This window comes from Megalobrama amblycephala, linkage group LG11 (assembly GCF_018812025.1).
Source record: "Megalobrama amblycephala isolate DHTTF-2021 linkage group LG11, ASM1881202v1, whole genome shotgun sequence".
NCBI classification, from domain to species: Eukaryota; Metazoa; Chordata; class Actinopteri; order Cypriniformes; family Xenocyprididae; genus Megalobrama; species Megalobrama amblycephala.
The window spans coordinates 25,992,859-26,018,647 of record NC_063054.1 but is presented as its reverse complement, the minus strand read 5'-3'; the positions used below and the strand labels follow the sequence as shown (position 1 = coordinate 26,018,647).

General features: G+C 38.3%; 1 protein-coding gene across 1 annotated transcript in view; it reads left to right on the top strand.

Moving 5' to 3' along the window:
• cep170bb (centrosomal protein 170Bb) overlaps positions 1-25,789 on the top strand; it is a 31,652-nt gene continuing 5,863 nt past the window's right edge. The window contains 13 exon segments of the mRNA XM_048206980.1: positions 1-256; positions 1,829-1,981; positions 7,164-7,253; positions 14,759-14,837; positions 15,063-15,121; positions 15,687-15,801; positions 20,802-20,918; positions 21,019-21,516; positions 21,889-22,667; positions 22,669-23,001; positions 23,352-23,528; positions 23,655-23,781; positions 23,898-25,601. Coding sequence (XP_048062937.1) covers positions 1,877-1,981; positions 7,164-7,253; positions 14,759-14,837; positions 15,063-15,121; positions 15,687-15,801; positions 20,802-20,918; positions 21,019-21,516; positions 21,889-22,667; positions 22,669-23,001; positions 23,352-23,528; positions 23,655-23,781; positions 23,898-25,601 — 4,183 coding nt within the window. The 5' untranslated portion in view covers positions 1-256; positions 1,829-1,876.

The window sequence follows — 25,789 nt, the reverse complement described above, 5'->3', positions numbered from 1 at the left end:
TGGTGTTGCAGTGCTCTGCTGTACACATGCACCGGTGGCGGCGCTGGACACAGATGCCATGACAGCATGATCTGTGTCTAACGGGAGAGGGTGTAGTCTACATGGAACCACAACACTGATGAGAATCCACGACCTTTAAACTGGATTTCACTGAATAACGGTGTAGCCGGGGAAGCGTCTAGCGTGTTAAGGAAAGCAAGAAGAAGACATTTCATTTGTTTATCTGGGAGAGATCAGCGCATCTGGAGTATAGTAGGTAAGGTCGGAGGATATTCAGCATCATCAGAGGCTGTAGATAAAAGGGCAGATGCGGACTAGATTTATCCGTTTCACACTGCAGAAAGGTTCATGTTTTGCTACGTGATAACGATTCTTGTACATATGTATTGACAGTTCAATACGTGGTTAAATTACGCGAATAAATTCAGATCGGAGATATCTTAATTCAGCTACCATAATCAGCATGGCTAAATATCTGTGAATTCGTGGATTTGGCATGTACACTAGCCTATAGTGTGTGTAGTTTGTTATAACATTCATGTCTGATGTAATTGAGAAGGAGAGAAATTAATAAGGCAGCAGAAGGTGCCTCTCTTGTGATGGTGCGACGGCAGCTGATCCTCCATCACCAAACCATTGCTGCTCAGAGTCATTTATTATGATCGTAAGGAGCAGACGTAGGCCCGATTTAATGCAAGTGTGTAATAAAATAGCCTACACAAAATTATACTTGCATGCTGAATCCTATTGTCCACTAATATAATGAAAATAAGCAGGCTAATTGTGTATTACATGAATATTTTCTACGCTTTTATCGTCTCTTTGAGGCGAACAGATGAAAGATGAATTATATGTGCAGGCCTCTGGAAATATCAAACCTTCCTAGGACTTCCTAGGATTTTTAAAAATCTTAGAAAAAAATCTTTAAACTTTTTATCTACTTTTTAGAAATCTAAATCCCCCTTATTATTATGAAACAGCTAGGCTACATTTTCAATAAAAATCTGAAAAATATTATTCCGACGTAACATGTCTAGACAGCTGTCTTATCTAATAACGTGTTAACACTGTCAGCAAATATGCAACTGTTAAGCATACATTTTGAGGAGAACCTGTACAACCTGAACTCTATAGTTCAAACAAGAACGCATTATCTATACGTTAGGGTTCATGAAGTCTTGTACAATTGTGAGGATTAAATAATGATTATATAATTACAGTCTTGGTTAAGGTGAATTGTTGAAGGCTTAACATGCAGCACATTGCTGTCTACCAGCTCACTCACTAGTGCTGTCTAAAATTCGGAAACTCTGTCTTACGTTTACCACAATTCTGTTGTTGTCATTAACTGGAAGATGGAGACATGATGGTTATCATAGTTATCAGCTTAGAGGCTGAATTTGTTGTAATACTTTAGCTGAATTAACCTGTTATGTCGAAGGCTCTCAGGTGGAATAGACTTCAAGGGTGTAACCTACATCACTGGTTCTGGCTAATAATTTTGCTGCATTGAATTCAACATTTGTGATATAATGAACTGTGGTACAGTTTTTTTGTTGTTGTTCTATATTTATAGGTCTATATTTTTTTTCTAGTCAAGTTCTCAACCACTGAATAATGTGAGATGTGTCCTTATGGACATTAACATTGAATCTGGTCAGTGAAAACGAATGAAACTGTCCTGTTCTTTAACCTGTCAATGTTTATTGAAGTACTTATGTAATATAACATCATCAGCTCATGTGATTTGACAAGACATATGGGTTTCCTTGACTGTTTTCTCCTTATAATATTAAAATATTAAATAAAACCTATATTTCTTCTCAAGAAACACAATCTTTTACAGAATGCAAAGGGGTTTCTCTGAGCAACAAAGATGAGTGTGACATCATGGTTCCTGGTCAGCAGCTCTGGTACTCGTCACCGTCTGCCACGGGAAATGATCTTTGTTGGCCGGGAGGACTGCGAGCTCATGCTGCAGGTAGGTTTTTCATGTGCCCTTCCTTCCCTTGAAGTATAAAAAGTGTGTCTTAACCACCATATTTGTGAATGCATCAGGAACTGTTGGCATAATGGCAGCTATTGTTATAGTGAAAGCTTAGTGTTAATGGCTGAACACCAGCATGTTTAAGTTTTCATACTTTTAAAACTCATATGAAGAATGTGCTTAATAACTACATATATTTCTTCAAAATAATATGCTGAATTTTGAACATGAAAATCTATACTATCTGCAATTATTTATATCTACCTGTAATCTCTTTTGTAAGAAACAGATTAAATGGTCTACAAAGCTAGCTCTACAGCTGGAGTATTTTGTGTTGTGTTATGTTGTTGTTGGGAGAACAGATTTATGAACTTGTCATAAATCTGTGTCAGTAATGGTCCATTGGTGTGAGCCAAAACCCAGTGCTCACTTTGAAACAATTTCCTGAAGTGGTTAACACGAGTCCATTTTTGAACAATGTATTTATGTATTTCATAATAAAGGACTTTGCATGAAAGATTTTATTGTGTGAGCCTCAGATGTAAAGATTAGTCTTAGGTGGTTATATTATATTCATCTAATAAAAATGCTCAGACTGCTTTGAATAGCCAGGTTAATGTCCACTGTTGCATCCAAATGAGTCAATTTATCAGTTTTGATCTGTTTAATAGGATCCCACAAAGTCTGGAGTATAATGTGCTGCTCAACCATCATATCAATAATGCAAAAAGATCAAATGTGCACAAATTTCTTTTGTAACATGCCTTAGTAAATGCTTGACCTGTTTAGAGTTTTGTAAACTCGCAATTGCGAGAGAAAAAAGGCAGACCTTTTGTATTTTTTTTATTATTTCATTATTTTCATTAACAGCCACAACATATTTGAGCTTGAGACATGTTCACTCAGACTGCAGCTATTTTGTACGGTACTGTACTGTACTGTACTATACTGTACTGTAATGTCTTCTGAAGCCATATAATAGGTTTGTGTGAGGAGCAGACCAAAATTTAAATTGTCATACACTGAAAACCTCTGGCTGTCGCTCTTAAAGGGTTAGTTCACCCAAAAATGAAATTTCTGTCATTAAGTACTCCCCCTCATGTAGTTCAAAACCTATAAGACCTTTGTTCATCTTCGGAACACAAATTAAGATATTTTTTATGAAATCCGAGGGTTTTTGAACCACACATAGGCAGCAACGTCATTGCATCTTTTGAGGTCCAGAAAGGTTTTAAAGACATGGTTAAAATAGTCCATGTGACTACAGTGATTAAACCTTAAAGGTGCTAAAGAGGATGTTTTGTTTTATACATTTTTGCAATATTACTTGAAACTGTCTTTACTAACTGATAAAAGACTATTTATTAGGTGCACTGAAAGGAATAATATTAATATACATCATCTGTGCACGAGGTAGGGCCTTAAAAACATCAGCCAATCGTTTACGTGATCATCGCGTAAACAATTGGCCCTCTGGCTTGTCCATCACTGCCATCACGTTCCTTGTGAAAGACGTGCGCGGATTGGCCCTCTGGCTTGTCAATCACTGCCATGACGTTCCTTGTGCGAGACATGCGCAGCTGCGCGCTCCAGTAACTTTCCACACTCTACAGGCGCCGCATGCAATGTTTTTGTCAGGAGACAGGAGTAACAACTGCAGATTATGAGTTACCTGCAGTGAGTCCGACATAATGAATCCACTAACACGACACAGCGAATGCCGGTGGTAAACACTCGTGTTCCAATACTTGTGCACGAGTTTTGGGAGGCGTTCCCTCGAAATGAGCTGTGAAGGAGGGGGGTTGTTCTTACGCATGCGCTCATTTCAAAAACTCACTAACAGTCTTTGGTTTCTCAGTTGACGAAAAGATCCTCTTTAGCATCTTTAATGTTTTGAAGCGATGAGAATACACAAAAATAATGACTTTATTCAACGATTTCTTCTCTCCCCTTGTCATTCACCTATGCTATTTACGTAGTGAACACTGAGCCGGCATTCGGATGTAAACACGGAAGCGCTGCACTGCGTTCACTATGTCAACAGCGTAGGAGACTGACAGGGGAGAGAAGAAACTGTTGAATAAAGTCATTATTTTTGTTTTGTTTTTGCGCACAAAAAACTCTGTATTGGCCGACTCTGTACACATGAGCAGCACAACGCATACGTGTGATGCTGACGCAGGAGCTAGCCAATAATGAGTCGCCGTTCTGACGTAGAACAAGGAAGCGTTGCACTTGGTTCACTACATAAACAGTATAGGAGAATGACAAGGGGAGAGAAGAAATTGGTGAATAAAGTCGTTATTTTGGCACACAAAAAGTATTCTCGTCGCTTCATAACATTTAAGATTGAACCACTGTAGTCACATGGACTATTTTAACGATGTCTTTAATACCTTTCTGGACCTCAAAATGTGCAATGACATTGCTGCCTATGTGTGGTTCAGAAACCTTTGGATTTCCTCAAAAACATCTTAATTTGTGTTCCGAAGATGAATGAAGGTCTTGTGGGTTTGGGACAACATGAGGGTGCATACTTAATGACAGAATTTTCATTTTTGGGGAGAACTAACCTTTTAAACTAAATAAACTAAACATGGAGACATGAGAACTAATCGCATCCCTACTGAAAAATTCAGCATAAACCAGCAGGAAATCCATGATGGTCCTACCTGAAACTAGCTTCATAACTAATTAGGTAACACTTTAGAATAAGTTCATTAGTTAAACATTAATGTATTAACTAACATGAACTGACCATGAGCAATACATTTGTTATTGCGTCTTCGTAAAACTTAGTTAATGAAAATACAGTTGTTCATTGTTTGTTCATGTTACTTCACAGTGCATTAACTAATGTTAACAAGATTTTAATAATGTATTAGTAAATATTGAAATTAACATTAACAAAGATTAATAAATGCTGTATAAGTGCAGTTCATTATGTTGACTAATGTAGTTAACTAATGTTAACTATTGAACCTTGTTGTAGTGTTACGACTAATTATTAAATTTCATTATTATTAATTATCTCATTAGAAGTTCTAAAAAAGAAAATAAAAATGAGAAATTTCAAGAGACAAAATAAACATCTTTATTATTATTTTACATGCACATAGCGCACAATATTTTTAACAGAAATGTAAAAAAATAAATAAAATTCAAAGGACCAGTACACAAATCAGTTTAAACGGTTTGTGTACATTGCGCAACAAAAACATTTAAATTTATGGGGGCAAAAAAGCAAAATAAAAGCATAATCATAAGCAGTTTGTTTAATAACAGATCTTTCAATGTTACAGTTAATAACTTTCCTGTCATTCATATTTGGGAACTTGCATGTGAGTCACTGTCCAAACATTAAGCGTATAGTTTCAGTTCTGGCAGGTCACGTCAGTCAAGCTCGGATCAGCTGACTTCCAGGTGACTCACGTCTACCTATAGGAATACGATGCCTATCACAGCATCAATATATAAGCTCTTCAGTATTATCAGTAGCTATCGCATTTCTCAGGTGCTAATTACCCTCCTCCATCCCCAGCTCCTCTCGTCAGTCAGGATTTGGCCTTCTGATTCCCCTTGAATCAAAATAATTCTTGAAAAATGTGTACATGTTAAATTATTGACGTTAATGATATCTGCACATTTATGTTAGTTCTGTTCTGTTACCCTAAGGGGAGTTATTGCTGCTCTCCCTGCTCTTATCCACAGGCTGCATGGAATGCACAGCGAATTCTTGCTCAGAACAGAACCATACAGCAAATACAAACTCTATGCAATCATCAATCATATTTAACAATGGTGGTCCTGACAGTAAAGTGTAAAAAAGTATGTCATTGCTGTCAGGTTCTTCAACTCCTGGATGGCCAGTTTTACTGTCTGTCAGAAAGCAAAGCTCTAACCCTAACCAAAGCAGGACACTGGTCCTCCAGGACTGGAGTTTTAAAGATTGCAAGCACTTTCAGCAATTGCGGATTTCAACAACTTTTGTGCACATACCAATCATCACTTGTAGAGTGAATCTACTATTTTTGTTTATTAACTACAACACTGAGCCGTTCATGTAACCCTGAGGTTTTTGCCGTGTACCAGTAAACTAACCTGCAACATGCGTTTCTTTATTTCATGAGTTCACTTGATCATATAATCACCCTTTACGAAAATGACGTTTATTCAAGTGTGCTATTAGTATACTTCTAAAAATAAGTATACTTTCAGTCTACTTTTTATATACTTCTCAGAAATATACTTTATGTACTTCTGAGAAATATACTTAGACTTTTCTGTCCGTATAAGACAAGTATACTTTAGTGCAATTTTAAATATATTTAAAATTGAAATTACTTTTTCCTCGCCATTGACTGAATTTTCAGGCTATACGGTAGGGGCTCTGTTATGCATCTTCTGAAAGAGTACCGAATCCATAGTATTTGACAAATGCAATTTTCTCAGCTTTTTATTTAAAATGTTTACTTTTTTTATATTTTATTTTTTTATAAAACTTACCCACATTTAAGTGTTGATAAAAAAGGATTTATGAATCTAGAATAAAATATTTTTTAAAATGAAAAGAGTGAAAGTACAGTTAAAGGTATTTCAAGAATAAAAAATAATACCTAAATAGGAACATACAGTAGTAGTACTTAAAATGCAAAAATAATACATAAAAATTAAACTATAAGTGTAATGTTATGTTCACTTAAAGAAAACTTACAAGTATACTTGAACTAAACAAGTAGTTTACTGAGAGTATATTTCAAAGTGTACTTTCATATACAAAACTTGTACTACTAGTATTAAAATAGTAAACTACTAGTATACTTATAAGTTTACTTGTAGTACAGATGCAGTACAAATGAGAAACGTAGCTGTGCGCTAGTTTACTACTGTTACACTTATAGTACACTTAAACGTATACTTCAGTTGGGCCAATTTAGTCCCAAGCGGTATTAAAATAGTACACTTACAAATTTACTACTAGTACATTTATACTAGTATACTTACTACATAAAGTATACTTAAAAAATATACTTGATAGAAAAAGTATACTTGATAAAATGAACTTGATGTATACTTCTTTTTCGTAAGGGCAGTGAGCAAAGCGGTAAACAGATTTGTTGAAAATATTATAAAGAATTATCAACATGCCTAATTTAGATGCCTTTTTGCCCTTTAGTCTCGTAGTGTGGATAAACAGCATGCTGTTATCAACTATAACCCTGCCACAGATGAGCACCTCGTCAAGGATCTTGGAAGTTTAAATGGGGTAAGAATACTGTCATAAAAACATGAGTGCAAAGACAGTACAGAGATTACTGCAGTACAGAGAGGATCATAATAGTAGATTATATTTATAATGCAATGCTAATCGAAATAGCTTTTCTCATTGTGCAGAATAGCCTAAAATTATATATTTTCTGTCTGATTTTTGATCCAAAGCTACATCACATCAAAGAAGGTTATTTAAAACAATCGACTAGTAAGTTTGGAGAAAAAAACGTGGCTTTAATCTTATAAATTGTCGTGTTTTGTTGGTGTGCTAAGCTAACATGCTAACAAGCCCAGGGATGCACCTGTTCTGAGCTAATGCAAATAAATAATTTTTAATCGTAAAGCTCACTTTTTTTTTTCTCTTTTTTTCCAAGAAGGGCATTAGATACAGTTTGAAAGAAGGTGAAGTGAGAAGTTTGGTGAATGAAATGAGGGATTAAATCATCTTGAATAGAACATCAGTAATTATAATAGAGACAAAAGAAAAGAATAAGAGCCATAAGCAGGCTGTAGAGGTGTAAATGTGTTCAGGGGAGACTGAAACTGAATGGGGCAGTTTGCACGACAAAGCATAGAAAATACACTTGAATAGATGACAATAAACATCAGTTAACATTTTAGAGTCCTTTCTAAATAAAGTCTCATGACATGGTCTTGAAAAACATGTAATAAAACTCAGAGTTTTAAACTTATCATCTTCAGATTTTAAATATAACATGGTCAGACATGTGGCTTTAGCTGCAGTGCATTTCTAGATTGCCACAAGGCCAACTTCACTTTTATTTTCATAAATATATTTCATAAAAATAAATTTCTAATAACTTTTCAAAATTTCGAAGCTATTTTTAACTATTTTCTTCATTGTGACAATAATTAATTATGAGTTTACCATAAACTGCAAAGTGTCTGCTTTCAAATGAGACCTTACTTATGCTTTTAGTGCAAAGGGTTCATGAACTGTATCTGTTTTAGTTTGGGTATGTCATTTTTTGGGATTTTCCAAAAGCGGGGGTGCTGGCTAACAGGTTAACCCTTGAATTAGACCCAGTCCCAATGACAAAGGTATTATTAATTTAGGATTGGAAACTTTCTTTAGAGGGATAGTTCACACATAAAAAAAAAAAAATCTATCATTCTCTCACACTCCCATATTGTTCCAAAGCTCTATGTATTTCTTCTGTGTAACACAAAAGTAGATTCTGTACTATGAATATTGTTAAAGGGGACATATGATGTAATATAAATCTTTCACAAGATGTAATATAAATCCTGTATAATCGGAATCCTTTACAAGCTTTGCATACTCCGTCAACAAAACAGGTGAATCTCATCCAGCCAAAATGTCAGAAATAACCATTTGTTTACTGCAGCCTTACATGTTTGAACCGGAGTCGGACACAGATGGAGAAGCTCATGAAGAGGTTCCAATTTTTGGAATGCACCTGGATGGTTAGTGAATACATTTATGTAGTTGTTGTGGAGTTGAATCAACTCATCGACTAGCATGTACTGTCATGTTAATCTATAAATTGTTGTATAGGTTAGGGCACTATACAGTGCATAATAAATGTGCGTTTATGAATTATGCAGACGGTGAGCGTTTCAGGATAAAACTAATGACATATCTCTAAGTTAGTCTCTGTGAATACAGAGAGCCACATTAGCCATACAGCATTCTAGAAAGCTCATTCAGAAAGGAAATTTGCAAACTTTCACTAAATATGAAGTGTGTAGGAACCTTTTTCCTGGTTGAAGCAGAGACCAGGAGACGTTGGGATATCTTTCATTGAGAAACGCGCTGTGCGTCGCTGTAGTCATCCAAGTCTAAGTAAGGCAGTGTACATTGAAGTTTATATACATTTTGGGGGGCAGTGCTTGGCATTGAGACAAAGCACCTGGGAGACAACCTTAAACAAAGCATGCAAATTATATTCAGTCCTAATCCAAACAGCATAACTATTCAAAGAAAAAGGACAGGGGCTCCAAGAGCCATCAACGCAAAAGGTGAGTTCAGTATCTGACTCATTAATTACAATAAAGAGAACAGACGGCATAAAACTCTTTCTGAAACTTTGCTAAACGAATCATTCATCTGAGTCATCTTTACCTTAAAATGCTAAATAAGTGTACTTCACTTAGTATTTATGTGATGATGTCAGGATGTAGGATCAGCAGATCTTAAACCGATTCTAATTTGTAATCCCACAAGTGCCTCTGATATGAAGTTAGAGCACAAACATTGGTATTGATGGACAATCTCTGTCCATTGATTTTCCTGTTATCACTGTGAAGCTGCTTTGAAACGATCTGCATTGTAAAAAGCGCTATATAAATGAGGATGACTTGCATTGTCCCATCTAGAACTACTTTTTTGCGAATCCAGCATTGTACTGACCCTCGTTGGTGAAGCAGTCATGCGCAAATTTATAAAATTTTACCGACCTTCTCCAGCACTTTTTCTTCAAAAATGAAATTCAACCACGGTTTCCTCAGTGGCTCAGATGCCAAGAGTCTATGGAGACTTGTATGTTATTGGTAATCCTGTTTTTTTTTTGGTGCAGACATGTAATCATCTAGTAGCGGTACAGCGAGTAAACAGAAATGGCGGACTCTGTGCTTCTCACTCAGGGGTGTGTCTTGCTAAAAGGGCAGATCACCACTCCTAAAAAATGTTGGGTTAAAAATAACCCAACAAGTAACCCAACTTGTTAACAAGCACCTTCCCACTGTGGGTTATTTTTAACCCAATGGTTGGGTTAAAACCAGTTGGGTTAAAACAATAACCCAACAGTTGGGTTAAAAATAACCCACGTTGGGAAGGGCTATGTTAACCCATAGTTGGGTTCTTGTTGGGTTATTTCTAATTGACTATTAACTTTTATTCAGACATTATTTTAATATATAAAAAACTTTGTTTTCTAGATTGTTTATTTGTATAAAATAATATGTTTTAACAAATATATTTTAAATTACAAATGAAATATTGTGGAGCATTTAATGTAAATATAAGTTTACATATTATCAAAACACAAGTGTAAATCAATTCAAAACCTATGCAAATTTGCACAGACAGTACACATTCAAAACCTACACAAACAGTCAGAGTAAATCAAAACATAAATAAAAAGTATACAAAACACAAAAATTCAAAAGAACACTATTTAAATATTATTACACTATTATTTTTTTAACTATCTTAGGTAATCACTACTAATTTAGTGTAGGCCTAATTATACTAAAGCATACACAAAAGTACAGTAAATATAAATCAAAACATAAATTTGCAAACAGTACACAATTAAAACCTATATTTAAAACCTTCGCAACCACGTAAACTCAAAACATACATAAAATATGCACATATACAGAACACACAAATACAAAATGAACACTAAAGAAAAACTACGAGTACACATAAATTCATAACATTAAATCCTTCAATAAATAAACATATCACGCGTACAGCAGGGCTTGAGGTCCACAGTGAGACAGGTAGGAATAATGGAATAGGACTCCGGTTCTATTTTGTGGGTCAACACTGTACATTGTATGCATTGATGTGTTGTAAACAACCTTAAGTAATAAAACCACAAATGTTGGACCTAATGATGATGATCAAAGTTCTTAAGGAGGCACAGTGTTAAGAACCCCTCTTATAGTCAACATTTGAAGTGGATCCAAAAAAAAATATATATATACATAAAAAACTTGGGAGTTCTCTTTGTCCTCAAGGCATCAGTCATGTGGACCTGGCTTGTCTCACTGCCAGGTAATGAATTGTATTAGTGCCAACCTTCAAAGAATAAATAAAGTTTAGTTGGCATGCACTGTGACAACATAAGCAATGTAAAATTATGTAAAAGTTACACTGAAGCAGTGCTGTACTGAATTAAAATATAGTCACTGCATTACACCTGCTGTTAAAGGGTTAGCACCCCCCCCCTTTATGTAAATGAAAAATTTTACATTTTACATAAAGGGGGGTCTAATGCTATTTCATGTATTCTGACTTATTTACACTGTTAAAGAGTTGTATTCTCATGCTAAACATGCCCAAAATTTCAAAACACGAGTTGGATGTATGACGGATTCACTATTTCTGGTTTCGGATAGTTTTTTTCGAGCATGGCCCTTTATCGTATCCCTTACATGTAATAAAGGACGGAATTCCTTGTATGGGCACTTCTCTCTGTAAGCAAGAGAGCCCATCAACGCATTTCGTTCGGGTTACGGAAGCTAAAAGATTTTTCAACAGTGGTCACCAAAGAAGTGTGTTTTTGGTTGTGATGGAAAGACTGCCTTTTTCAGCTTCCCAAAGAGCACAGCGTTAAGGGAACAGTGGATGAAGTTTCAGGGCTCGACAATAAGGACTGCCCGATGGCCCGGGGCCAGTGTGAACGACACTCGGGACAGTAGACGGAACAGTCACTTGTCTGATCGGGCCAGTGTTGTAGGGTATGCGAATATATCGTCTATGTCTATGATATCACAATTGTTGATTTAACGATCTGAAATTATCAAGTATGTCCCTCAATTTACAAAACCAAACCAAAAAACCCATTGAGCGCACGCATGCAATATGTGACGTAGTCTATAACAGTTAGGTTAGACTAGTGCGCATGCATATTTAGAGTGTACACTTTCACTGCGCATGGTTTAGTCTATAAAAATGCCTTTAGAATGACCCAGAATTCAAGGTAAGGGGCAAAATGCTCCAGTATATCCTTTATATTTATATCACTTAATATAGTTAACCAATATTACACAGCACCATTTTTCTCCAAATATCAACAATTACAAATGTGATATTGATTTTATTCAGCGTACAGTTTAATGAACAATAACTTAATATCAATGGACTTTCATTTTAGACACTAAATCGCCTGTTTCACTCCATTTCGCCAACGAAAATAGTTCCAAACAAAGTCCACACAATTGTTTTGATTCTCTGAGCAACACTTCCTGAATTGATCAGCCATTTGAATGAATCGGTTGAATCCAGTTGAATCTCAATGACTCGCTCTTTAGCAGGGACTTGCTGCCACCTACTGGCGGGTTTAATTTCAGGTTTAAAGTGTCTTTTCATTTTTTAAATAATTTCAAATAACCCTTCTGGGCCTTAAAAATTTTAGTTGCGTGGACTCTTAATGGAGGGACAGAAATTTCTTTAAATATCTTTATAAAGATTTTGATTTGCGTTCCAAAGATGAGTGAAGGTCTTATAGTTGTGGAACAACATGAGGGTGAGAAATTAATGACAGCATTTTCATTTTTGGGTAAACTAACACATTAACAACAGAATCAATATGTACAGAGCAGTGTAATTTATCAAAGCTAATTTTGTAGTGTTGCTTTTACTTACAGGGTGATTGTCAGTTAAGCTGTGCTTCATTTCAGCACCATTTTCCCATCTGTGAGACATGGCGATGATGGCAGGACAGCGGGAAGGGTTTTGAAGGCAGTTTCTCCATGACCATCCTTGAAAGACAAGTTTAAAAAAAACTGTATTTATACCACATGTGTGTGGACAAATTTCACAAGCATGACATGGTCAATACATTTTTTCCCAAATAAAACAACCCTTCACTATTCTGAACATCATTAAACTCAGTATTCCATTTCTTCAATAGTTTTTGTTCCAAAGGATCAAAATGCAGTTTGCTGAGGTGTTGTACGATGAACACATTAGCTTGGCTTGACTTATTCTTTTGATACAAAATCGTTGTCGGTCATAAACAACTTGGATTCTGTTTAAATTAAAACATAATGTATTAAAATGAAGGAAGACAACTGAGAAAAAAACAAAACAAGAGTAATAAACTGTACCCCAGTGTTTCCAACCTGGTTCTGTAGTAGCCCTAGCACTGCACATTTTGTCTCTCTAATCCTGATTTAACTTACCAGCTTGTTAGCAGAGAGACTCCAAGGCCGTAAAAGGGTGTCAGATAAGGAAGACATCAAAAATGTGTATTGTTGGGGATAATCTAGGACCAGTTGAGAACCACGGTCATCCAGCAGCATAAAACTTTCATCCACTTCTTGTTCTGTTACAATAAAACAGAAAAATGAAATATTGTCAGTATTTTAAAAAAGTTGTCACTTATTTAAATAGCTTACCTTCAAATGTTTCCATTAAATAGCAGGTTGTTGTAGTCTTTGCTTCACAAATTATTCCATTTGTCTAAAACACAAGAATAAACACATTTAGTACAACACAAATGCAAGAACTAACATAACGTTAGCTTCATAAGAAATAATAGTACAAAGATGCTTCAGATACCCCTGTAATACATTTACATGCATTACTATATAGAACATGCATTATTAATATACCACATTTCTGCAAATACCAGATTTGCAGTTAGTGTTACTACAGTAAATCTAATAAACAGTAGGTTATTTATCGATAACTACTCATGAACTAATCGTTCATTGGTTGCACAACGTTTTTCCAGGTTTTGCATAGAAGCTGTTGGGAATATTGCGCTTTTTCATCTTACAATATCTTAGATTTTAGCGAATTCAAACGGCTCTGTTGTAGTACCGTATGATCGAGGATCGAGGACCGAGCTCGCGCTGTGTAGGCCGAGCTGATAAACGGCGCGGCTCGGCTCGTCTCAAACGGCACTTTCGTTCCGCATTTCTAAAAGACCTGTACAAAAAAAGTACTTTTTTAAAGTCTGAAGCTCAAATTTAGTTGTCATATTATGAAAGATTATCACGAAGACCATAAAACATGCGTAATATTGGATAGTGATTGCTGAGACCTACTCTTCCTTAGTAAAAATATAAAATTCAGTTTTAGAATATAACGTTACGTAAGTTAATGTTTCACTACACAATACCTAATGTTATAAAAGTTTTATATACGAAAACGACATGGCTTACCTTCATAATCAGGCTGCAGCAGCTTCTTTCCGTTGACTGTCCCTGGACCGTTAAATTTTGAACCGTCACGGGATCCGCATTTAACCCAACAGATGGGTTATTAATAAAAATAACCCAACGATTTTAAAAATGACCCAACATTTTTGGTAAATAACCCAACCTAGTGACCCAATATGTGTAACCCAACGGTTGGGTTAATAAAATAACCCAACGTTTTTTACTGTGCAGTCATGGGTGGGGTTTCCCTACTCTTACATAGGAGTAGGGGGAAATATAAAACAGAGCATTCTGAAAGATTGAAAATGATAAATGGGGATTAGAAAAAAAGTATTGGGTGGATTTTTACCATTATAGGCTGGTTGTTTACACACACTGTGGACACATGTCTGTGTTCAAACACCTTATAAAAGTGAATTTTGCATAATATGTCCCCTTTAAATCTTGACTATTTTCTTTTGACGTTCCTCATTCCTTTCAGATTGAAGTTAAAGCATAATTATATATATATTTTCTGAGGCAAAAGCATTTTCCCTTACAATCTGCCTTCATTCACTGTGGAATTTCAATATCTCATTCACATATTCATCACTTGATATTCTTCTCCTGTTTCAGACCTTTGTGAATGACTTGAGAATTCCAGACCAAACATACATAACCCTCAAGCTGTCGGACATTGTTCGTTTTGGATATGATATCCTTTTTCATGATTAGCTTTTCATATGCATGCCAGAGCATGAAACATTAAATTTGGTTGAGGCAGTTTGTTGTACAACATTTTGATGAGATTTTTACCATGATTTGAATGAGTCACAGCCTTGTTGGACACTAGTTTATTATTGATCAGCTACCTGCTTCCTGTCTGCTTAAGATTTATATACATCTAAGTTGTAATGTACTGACTTAACATTAAGAGCACATTCACATGTGTATATTCTTGAAAAGAGTCAACATAAAGTCCCTGAAGAGGCCCTCAAGGTATGGTTCTATCTGTTTGTGTATGTGTCTATTTTATGTTCTATCTATAAGCAAGGGTGCTCAACCCTGTTCCTGGAGATCTACCCACCTGCAAAGTTTAGTTCCAACCCGGATAAAACACACCTGAGTCAGCTAATTAAGATCTCCAGGAGCACTTGATAATTACAGACAGGTGTGTTGAGCAGGGCTGGAGCTGAACCAAAGCTACTGCAAGGCAAGCCTGCAACCTTTATCCAAAAAAACATAACTGCTAATGCTAACGCTCCAGCTCTGGTGGTACGCATAGGCGGTACGCAGGGAAGTAATTTTGAATGGCGGGCATTGATGTCACTGCCATTACACAATAGGCTGAGAGGTGCCGCTTGTGATTAAGTTAGCTGTTACGCTTCCTCCAATGGTAAGAGATACAGACCCTCACATCTCCTTATAATATACAATCTCTGGCTGAACTCTCCAGGAAGGTAGATCTGCAGGAACAGGTTTGGGCACCCCTGATCTATATAAAAACTAATTATGTATGTTTTATCCATTTAATATTTTGGTGGGCTGCCCCCTGCTGTGTCAGCATGAGAAGTACACCAGTCAGCTGCAGATGGGCATAAAATCTGCAGAGGGCAAGCAACAGAACCTGCAGGAAGAAAGGTCTAAATTAGAGCGTTCTGAACGCAAGAGTCTCACAGGTGAGAGTGATAAAGAATGACCAAAGTCAGGAGAAAAATAAATTGAGAGAGTGATAAAAAGAATAAAATAAAATGCTTTGTAACATGGAGTACAGAGGATATCTAACAATAAGATTCTGTCTCTTATCTACAGTATTTGTTAATCTCTGTTTTTTCTAGTACAGATGTAACACTGCATTACAGTGGCCTGGTTTGTTTGTAAACCCCTCCTAGTTGAGCTTTTGATCAGGTGACAGATACTAAAGATAATCCTTAAAGATATTTTCCTATATATGTCATATCTATTTTTATTACAAATAATATTATCATTTTTAATTTTACAGAAACTAAAATTGGAAGAGCAACATGTTTTTTTTTTTTTTTTTTTTTTTTTTTTTTTTGAGTTTTTAGATAGAATATTGAAATAATAGTAATAATAATAGAAACTGTAGAAATAACTAATAATATTTGTTAGGGTTAGGATACATTATAGTGCATAGATTATGCTAAGAGTAATTCTAATGGGCAACATTTCATATGATGTATTTAATTTCTAGATAAGCTTACACATGGTTATTGTTTTTTGTTCTATTGTAATTGTTAACATGCATTGTGTGTAGGGCTGTAACGATATGCGATATGAAACCGAAATCGCGATACGCAGGTCCACGAACCTGTATCGCGATGTGAGAAGGCAGAATCGCGACACACCCCTTCCAACTCTTAGGGTGCTTCTCAATTCTTATTTGTGCATCCTCGTTTCCTTTCCTTGCTTCCTTTCCTCACGTCTTAGCTCCACCCCTTCAGGATGCCAGGGAAGGACGCAAGGAAAAGACGAGAGGACGGAGGAATTGAATCAAGTGAAATGATAAATCCTCGCTCCCTTTAGCGTCACTTCAAAGCGTCATCAGCTGCGCTCGAGGGATCTATCCACATGTTGTTAAAGTTTGGTTATTTAAAAAATATAATAAATATTAATAAAGCAAGATGCCTAGTTGAAATATATGAGATATAAAGTTTATTTAATCTGTAAAAGTAAAGCATACATTTATATTATTGTGACAGATATGAAGGGGGAGGAGAATTTATACGTGCGTCACGTTTCTCGATGAGAAAGACTTCCGCAAAGGATGCACCTGTGTATCCTCGCTCATAACTCCTCAGGAAGCCTCCTCACTCCTCGATCCTCGCCTCCTCGCGGTGCAATTAGAGAATTGAGATATCCTTAATAGATGGCTGAGCTCTATTGTTTTCCAGGTCATAGGATGGAGGACGGAGGAGCGAGGAGACGAGGAGGGATATTGAGAAGCACCCCCAGAGTTATCCTTCCTGTCCAGGGGTGCGTTTCCCAAAGCGAACTATGGTCGCAAGTTCCGTCGTTACCAATAGAGTTCAATGGGACTTACGACCATAGTTGGCTAACGATGCTTTCGGGAAACTCACCCCAGATCCAATGCTACCACATTTTTAAATTACTATAAGTATTAGGGGTGTAACGATTTATCGTAGATGGTGTGTCTCAATCAGCTCTCTAGTTCAGTAAGTGTTTCGGGCACACATTGAATCTTGCAAGCAGGTTTAAACGTTTCTCATGTCAGTCTCTTGCATGGTCGCGTGAGAAAAGTCGTGGCTTTCTTTCACCGCAGTGCACAGCAACAGCTGTGCTCACAGAAAAGCAAAAGACGCTTGCGATGCTTTGCTTTAAGTTAGGGGCCGTTCACATATTGCGTCTTTTCCGCGTGCAAGTCAGTTATTATTTTCAAATGTAGCCGGGCGGCAGGCGCGCTCATAATGGGATCAACGCGGTCGCGACGCGCATGCAATTCTCAACTTCTCAGAATGCCGCAAGCGCACCGCAGGTCGTGTGACAAGAATCAACCGATCAGCTATGGCCTTTCCGTAACAAAACATCAAAAGCTCAGCCGAACAGCTGATCATAGCTGTTCATGGTGGTTTTTATATCTTATCTCCATCAATATATCTCGTAGTAAAACTAATGCAAGGGCTAGAAATCATTTATCCTTTGCAGAAACATCCTGATCCTCTTGGAGAGCTCAGTTCATGGTTGCATAGCAACGACCGACGCCACAGGAGCGCAAGCGCTTTGGAAAGAAGGAGAAGCGGTGCGGCCGCGCCTTCCACGCGTTTTTAGACGCGATATGTGAACGGCCCCTATTCATAATTCTAAGTTCATGTTAAATTTAACATTTTTTTTCAGTGACAGACAGCCCTATTCAACTGTTAATTTGAATACAGAAGGTTTTTATTAAAATGTTATATTTATTTATTTTATTGAAATGTGATCTTGTATGTACAACAAGGAACATTATTGAAATTTGTTCATGTTTTTTTAATAAATCTTGTTTGAATTTCAGTTTTATTCTGTTCAAAATATCGTGATACGTATCGTATCGTGAACTCTGTATCGAGATACATACCGTATCGTGACCTGAGCGTATCGTTACACCCCTAATTGTGTGTAATACAGGTGCTGGTCATATAATTAGTATATCATCAAAAAGTTGATTTATTTCACTAATTTCATTCAAAAAGTGAAACTTGTATTATATTCATTCATTACACACAGACTGATATATTTCAAATGTTTATTTCTTTTAATTTTGATGATTATAACTGACAACTAAGGAAAATCCCAAATTCAGTAGGTGTTTCTCAATGTCAAGGAAGGATCCTCGGAAGCCAGAATTTCGAGGATGCTACGTCATCGACATCCGTCGAAGGACTGTTCCAATGTCGAGGATCCTCGGAATTTCAAACAAGGACTGAGTCCTTCATTCAAAAAATATCCCATATACAGGAAAGGATTCATATGTGTAGCCTTCACGCTCTAAAATCTCCCACAATCCTATGCAGCTTTGCAATCTTGTTAAAAGTCGGACGTTAGCGGGCAATATGCTTTCAAATGTAAGTATATTTACGTTACCAAACATTTGTTATAACTGTAGTAAATATGTCAGATAAATAAAGTTTAACATTTAAATGCCAGTACAAATTACTACCGTATTGATATTATAAATTATACAAATACAAATTACGTTATTGATGGCTAACTGAACCGGACAGTCATTTAACAATTGATAGCTTGGTTGCCGTCACCGGCATTTCTTTTTCCTTTTCACTGACGTAACGTGCAGTTGCTAGTCTGTTTCATTTACGTGTTCTCCGAATGCTAAAGAGGAGCCTTGCCTAGCCTCTGAAGGAAGTGACTTGGAAGGACCAATCCTGCCAAGGAAGTATCCTTGACATTGAGAAACGCCTAGTATCTCAGAAAATTAGAATATTGTGAAAAGGTTCAATATTGAAGACACCTGGTGCCACACTCTAATCAGATTTAATCTAATTAACTCAAAACACCTCTCAGTCTAGTTCTGTAGGCTACACAATCATGGGGAAGACTGCTGACTTGACAGTTGTCCAAAAGACGACCATTGACACCTTGCACAAGAAGGGCAAGACACAAAAGGTCATTTGCAAAAGAGGCTGGCTGTTCACAGAGCTCTGTGTCCAAGCACATTAATAGAGAGGCGAAAGGAAGGAAAAGATGTGGTAGAAAAAAAGTGTACAAGCAATAGGGATAACCGCACCCTGGAGAGGATTGTGAAACAAAACCCATTCAAAAATGTGGGGGAGATTCACAAAGAGTGGACTGCAGCTGGAGACAGTGCTTCAAGAACCACTACGCACAGACGTATACAAGACATGGGTTTCAGCTGTCGCATTCCTTGTGTCAAGCCACTCTTGAACAACAGACAGCGTCAGAAGCGTCTCGTCTGGGCTAAAGACAAAAAGGACTGGACTGCTGCTGAGTGGTCCAAAGTTATGTTCTCTGATGAAAGTAAATTTTGCATTTCCTTTGGAAATCAGGGTCCCAGAGTCTGGAGGAAGAGAGGCACACAATCAACGTTGCTTGAGGTCCAGTGTAAAGTTTCCACAGCCAGTGATGGTTTGGGGTGCCATGTCATCTGCTGGTGTTGGTCCACTGTGTTTTCTGAGATCCAAGGTCAACGCAGCCGTATACCAGGAAGTTTTAGAGCACTTCATGCTTCCTGCTGCTGACCAACTTTATGGAGATGCAGATTTCATTTTCCAACAGGACTTGGCACCTGCACACAGTGCCAAAGCTACCAGTACCTGGTTTAAGGACCATGGTATCCCTGTTCTTAATTGGCCAGCAAACTCGCCTGACCTTAACCCCATAGAAAATCTATGGGGTATTGTGAAGAGGAAGATGCGATATGCCAGACCCAACAATGCAGAAGAGCTGAAAGGCCACTATCAGAGCAACCTGGGCTCTCATAACACCTGAGCAGTGCCACAGACTGATCGACTCCATGCAACGCCGCATTGCTGCAGTAATTCAGGCAAAAGGAGCCCCAACTAAGTATTGAGTACTGTACACACATACTTTTCATACTTGTTCATACTTTTCAGTTGGCCAAGATTTCTAAAAATCCTTTCTTTGTATTGGTCTTAAGTAATATTCTAATTTTCTGAGATACTGAATTTGGGATTTTCCTTAGTTGTCAGTTTTAATCATCAAAATTAAAAGAAATAAACATTTGAAATCAGTCTGTGTGTAATGAATGAATATAACATACAAGTTTCACTTTTTGAATGGAATTAGTGAAATTATATGACCAGCACCTGTATAGACACTTTAGTATAAAAGTCTACTTAATGTCCAGTATACTGGACATCAGATTTCCACAAGAAAACTTGTTTCATTACATACTGATTGGTCATATGGCTAACACATTTTCTAAAGTCAAAATATAATACAGATTGTTCCAGTATGCTAGATGTTTGGAATAAGGATGATAGTCTATATATTTTGTTTTATAGTAAACTGTAAGAGCTACTCCAGCAGTGATGACAGTGATGAAGTGTTAAAGAATTGCTTGTTGAATAAATTATGCTTAGTATGGTAAGTAACTCATCATCTCTCTTTATCTCTCATACCCTCTCTTTCTCTTTCTGTGTTTACATGTGTTCCACTTCAGAGTCCCCTGTACCCAGACCAACACCATTGTATGGCCAGCCATCATGGTGGGGTGAGGAGGACTCTGGGAACAAGGGAGGACACAATGAAGTACGAAGGTCAAGTGACAATCATTCAGGTAAGCACTTGTCCTCCCTTACGGCCACTTTCATATGTTTTTGATATGGACATTTGTCTTATTACCATATTTACAGTTTGGTGTGGGTGTCTGTCGACAGAGATCACAAAGGAGGCCCCGACAGCTGAGGATGAATTTAACGTCTCTGTTCAAGAGATTCGTGACAGCCAGGCCAAGTCAACCTATCTGTACCACCGAGAGCCCAGCTATTTTGAAATTCCAACAAAGGAGTTCAATATGCATCCCAAGTCCCCAGAGACAGATTTGATTGACATCCCAACCAAAGACACCAACGTTCCTCTGATTTCTACTCCTCCAGTTGTCCAAAGTCATGCTTCTTTTACTATCGAGTTTGATGACTGCATGCCAGGCAAGATTAAAATCAAGGATCATGTGACCAAGTTCTCCTCTCGTCAGCGTAGCAAGCAGCAGCCAAGTAATTCTTTGGCAGCCACACCCACAGAGGTTCTGTCAGCTGAGAGCAAGGTGGCTGATTGGCTTGTGCAGAGTGATGTTAGCATGATGTGCAGGCGGCCACCCTGTGAGGATGTGTACAGCACTAAGAGTGACTTAGCAATGCATATTCGGACACTCAAAGGTAAGAGACATCTTACACTACCTTAAAACACACACTGATACCAAATGTTCTATGCATAATATTCTAAAATATATATACGTGTCCTGTGTGAATACCTCGTTATTCATTCTGTGGCTGTGCTGCCTGCTCTGTATAGGTCTAGGTGAGGCAAACTGGCTGTAGTCTTCGCAAAAACATGATTCTGCTTCAAGCTTCAATTGTCTCGATTTTAGCAAAAAATGATTATAGAATTATTATAGAACTGACATATAGGCTACGAGGAATGATTAATTGCATTCATTTTTATCACATTATTTTCTTTATAATTAGTTGCACTGCATTTATGCATTAGATTGGCAGCCATAATATACACTAAATTTGTAATCTTAATAGGACACCATCATGAAGATGGAACCCAGAGTGATTCAGAAGACCCTGTAATGAAAGGAAAACGCAGCAAGTCACATCATTCCATGCAATCACAATCATCAGTACAGTCACACCAGTCAGCTCAATTAAAGACATCCGAACAATCAGAATCATTTCTGTCCCAGCAGTCAATACCAAAAACTCATCATCCTCAGTCAGTCTCGCCACACAAACACCATCAAAGCGATCTTGATGAAAGTGAGGCTCATCCTGTACAAGAAGCCTCCTCTCCTCCCCAGACAGAGGTTAAGCCAATTCACACTGAGCCTCACACCCAGCAGGCCTTTATTATTGAGTTCTTTGATGATAATCCCAGAAAGAAGCGGTCACAGTCCTTTACCCACAACTCTGCACATGCTGATTCCTACTCTGCATTGAAGGCCAAACTAGAGAGACGCAAAGGTCTGGCTCATGGGGAAAGGCCAGCCTCTGTGCATGGGCATGTTCCTCCAACACAGCAAATCACTGTTCCATTGAAAGGTTCAAGCCATGTAGGTTCACAGCGGTCAAGCTCACTGAAGAGAGAGAAGACAGAAGACAATGGGACCAGCACATCTTTATTAGGGACCTCATCTCGCTCTTCACCAGCAATCTCCATTAAGCCTTTTGGAAGTGTGGGCAAGAAGTCCAGTCTTGCTCAGGAATTTACTGCAGTGTTCTTGAAGGATACAGGAAAGACTTCCCCACCTCCCATGTCTGCCCCACCTGTGATGATGTCCCCATCACTCACTCTTTTACCCTCCGCCAGCAGAACCCTCTGGACCCTCTTCTGTGTCGTACCCGTCTTCTCCTTCTCAGCTACCTGCATTATCCCAGTCTCTTCTCCCAGTATCCTCACCTGTCTCTGTCCCTTCTCAAGCCCCTGGAAGGTGTCCAGTTTCTAGTGCCTCCCCAGTCTGCTCAGCTGGGTCATCTGTGCCCCAGTTTTCACCACTATTAGTTAGTGGTGTTGAAACTAAGGGCTCAAGGGTGACCCGAACTGAGGAGGAGGACAGTCTGAGTGACGCTGGTACCTACACAATTGAGACAGAGTCACAAGATAAGGAAGTGGAGGAAGCTAGAAGTATGATTGACCAGGTGACAAAGTTTTTTTCTTTTTTTTTGGAGATACTATAGACACTATAGATATAGTATATATGTAGATACTGTATTACAATTGGTGTTAAATTCTCCTATCACATTTTAATACACAGATACTATAAGTATGTAATTGGTAAGTTAAATGGTAAGAGTAGAAAACTGTGGCTCTGTGGCACTTTCAAAGCAATGTACTGAGTACAATGTTTGAGTTGTCTGAAATGTAAATTTCTGTTTCAACTGCTGGTGTGAATTTGGGATGCACTACCTGTTTTACCAATGTGGTCAGAACAATGGAAGACAGTAGTTTTTTAGAAACATGGTAAATCATATTTGTTCACATTTCACAGGTGTTTGGTGTTTTAGATGCACCAGAATACAGTGGTCAGACTGTTGGAGTTTATAGGCCTGTGATTGATGATGGTAAAGATGAGCAACTATTCTTTAGTCATAGCCACAGTATGGCAGCTGATGTAATGTCGACATCATCACAGGGCCATGGTGGAGACCAAGTCATCTCACTGCAGGTATTGTAATGTACTGCTCTGACAACAGTGCTGTCCTTCATTACAGATATGTTGCCCTAACTGTGTCAGTAAATAGTGAACAATTAATGCAATTATGATTGTCAGTTGTTGCCCTTTGTGATTTAGGCACATCCAGGTGTAGGAGGGCCTAAATGGGTCTCACGCTGGGCCAGCCTAGCAGACACTTATAGTGATCCTGGGGCTACACAAGGATCTATGGGAATTCCACCCCAAAGTGGGCCTGCAGACAGAGGTATTTTCATTGAAAATCACAAGTTGTGTTTGAACAAATAGGCATTTCAATACAAACTTTAATGTCATTATGAATAGGCCAGCAAAATAACAGTTTTCACTCTTTTGATTTTGAAGATGATAGAGTGACATTAATGATTAGTCAAAGCTCAGATATCTCAGAATCAGAGGGCAGTCAAGGTTCCAGGACCAGACGGCTACTTCCTCGGGTTCCACCAGGAGAAAAACTTGAGAACACAACCCCTAGTATCTTGATCCGGCATGAAACAAACATGGACCATGAACCACCAGAGAAAGGTTCTAGAGCACCACAGCAGCAGGACTGCACTCAGAGGCTTCGTGTCCAAGATGACGTGGACCCAGACAGTTTGAGTGACACCAGCCGTTCAGATGACAGCTCTGTCCTTGATAGGAGTGGAAGGAGCCAAGGAAAGAGAGGAACTTCAACACCCTCACCTTCTGAAAATGTAAACCATTCTAAAGGGTTAAGAGAGATGCCACCACCCACTCACACTCCCAAACCCACCTCATTTTATATTGGTTCTGAAGAGGGTTCATGCAAGTCAGATGCATCCAAAAGTCCAATTCTTTCACAGCCAGAGAGAGACTACTCTCCTAAGATGCCTCCAACCACTGTCTTGATACAACATTTGAGTGGCCATGAGTCTAGGCGTCCAGTGAAGCCCAACTCGTCAGCCCCGAACCTTCAGGCACATACCAGGGATGTAGTGCCCACCAAAGAGACCTCAACCTCATTTGTTCGGCAGGAGAGTTTTACCAAAGATAGGCCAAGTGACAACATTCAAGTCAAGAAATTACCACATATCTCTAGTCATCCTGCTTTGAGAAGCTTGGATACAGAGGAAACTGTCCAAGATACATTTCCCTTTCCTAAGGAAGCAGAGAAATCTTTGGCATCATCAGAAGAGAAGGTACCTGGATCTAGTCAACGTTTAAAAACCGGAAGCTCTCCTGCACAAGAGGACTCCCTGTCTGGTGATTCAGATGTTGATACCGCCAGTACTGTAAGCATGGTCAGCAGTAAAAATGCTCCTGTCAGTGCACTTAAGAAGCGCACATCTGCAAGTGACCCGCGTAAGGAGAAATTATCTTCCGGTTTACCTGCACAAGACAAAGCACGGCAACCTACAGCCCGTGAACGGCTATCAGAAAAACGCAGAAATCGTGCCTCAGCAGATAATACCAGTAAAGCTGAAATGAGTCGTCGGCTCCAACTTCGTCGCAGTGCTGGTAACCGTGGTTCTTTAGACCTTTCAGATAATCAGCATGGTCAACAGCTGTGGCCTGAAGCTGCTGCTTCTGACCATGAATCAAGTTCACGGGCCAACAACCGCAAAAAACTCACTGTACCCCTGCAAAAGGAGGAACCCAATAAGGTTACCAAAGGAAGCCATCAGGTACTGACACGATCCAATAGCCTTTCAGCCCCAAGACCAACCCGTGCCTCCATGCTCCGCCGAGCTCGACTAGGTGAGGCCTCAGACAATGAGGGTGCAGAGACGGACCATGCATCTCAAAGCTCCGACCACAGTAAGACTCCTGCTGAAGGCAAGAAACTCTCAAGGCTGGACATTCTTGCCATGCCTCGGAAACGCACTAGATCCTTCACTGTTCCAAGTGACAATGAGTCCACCTCAAGCAAGCATGGCATTTCCAACCGACCTACAGAGGCGAGTAGCACTGTGAGGAAAGGGGCTTCAAGTGAGGTGAGGCAGGCTACCAGCAAAGGGACTGCATCAGTAGGGAAATACTCCTCCATTCGTACCCGCTCTAACCAAGTTAAACACAGTAGCACAGCTGGTGAGTATCTGTCAGTTTATCTGTCAATTTTAACTCTTGCATCCAGTTTCACAGACAAGGCTTAAACTAGACCTAGAATAAAATGCATGTTTGAGCTGTTTTAACTGAAAGCAACTTGTACTGACATATCTAAAATATGTCAGCGCTATTGTTTTGTCTCAAGATGCACACCAGTAATGTTTTTTTTT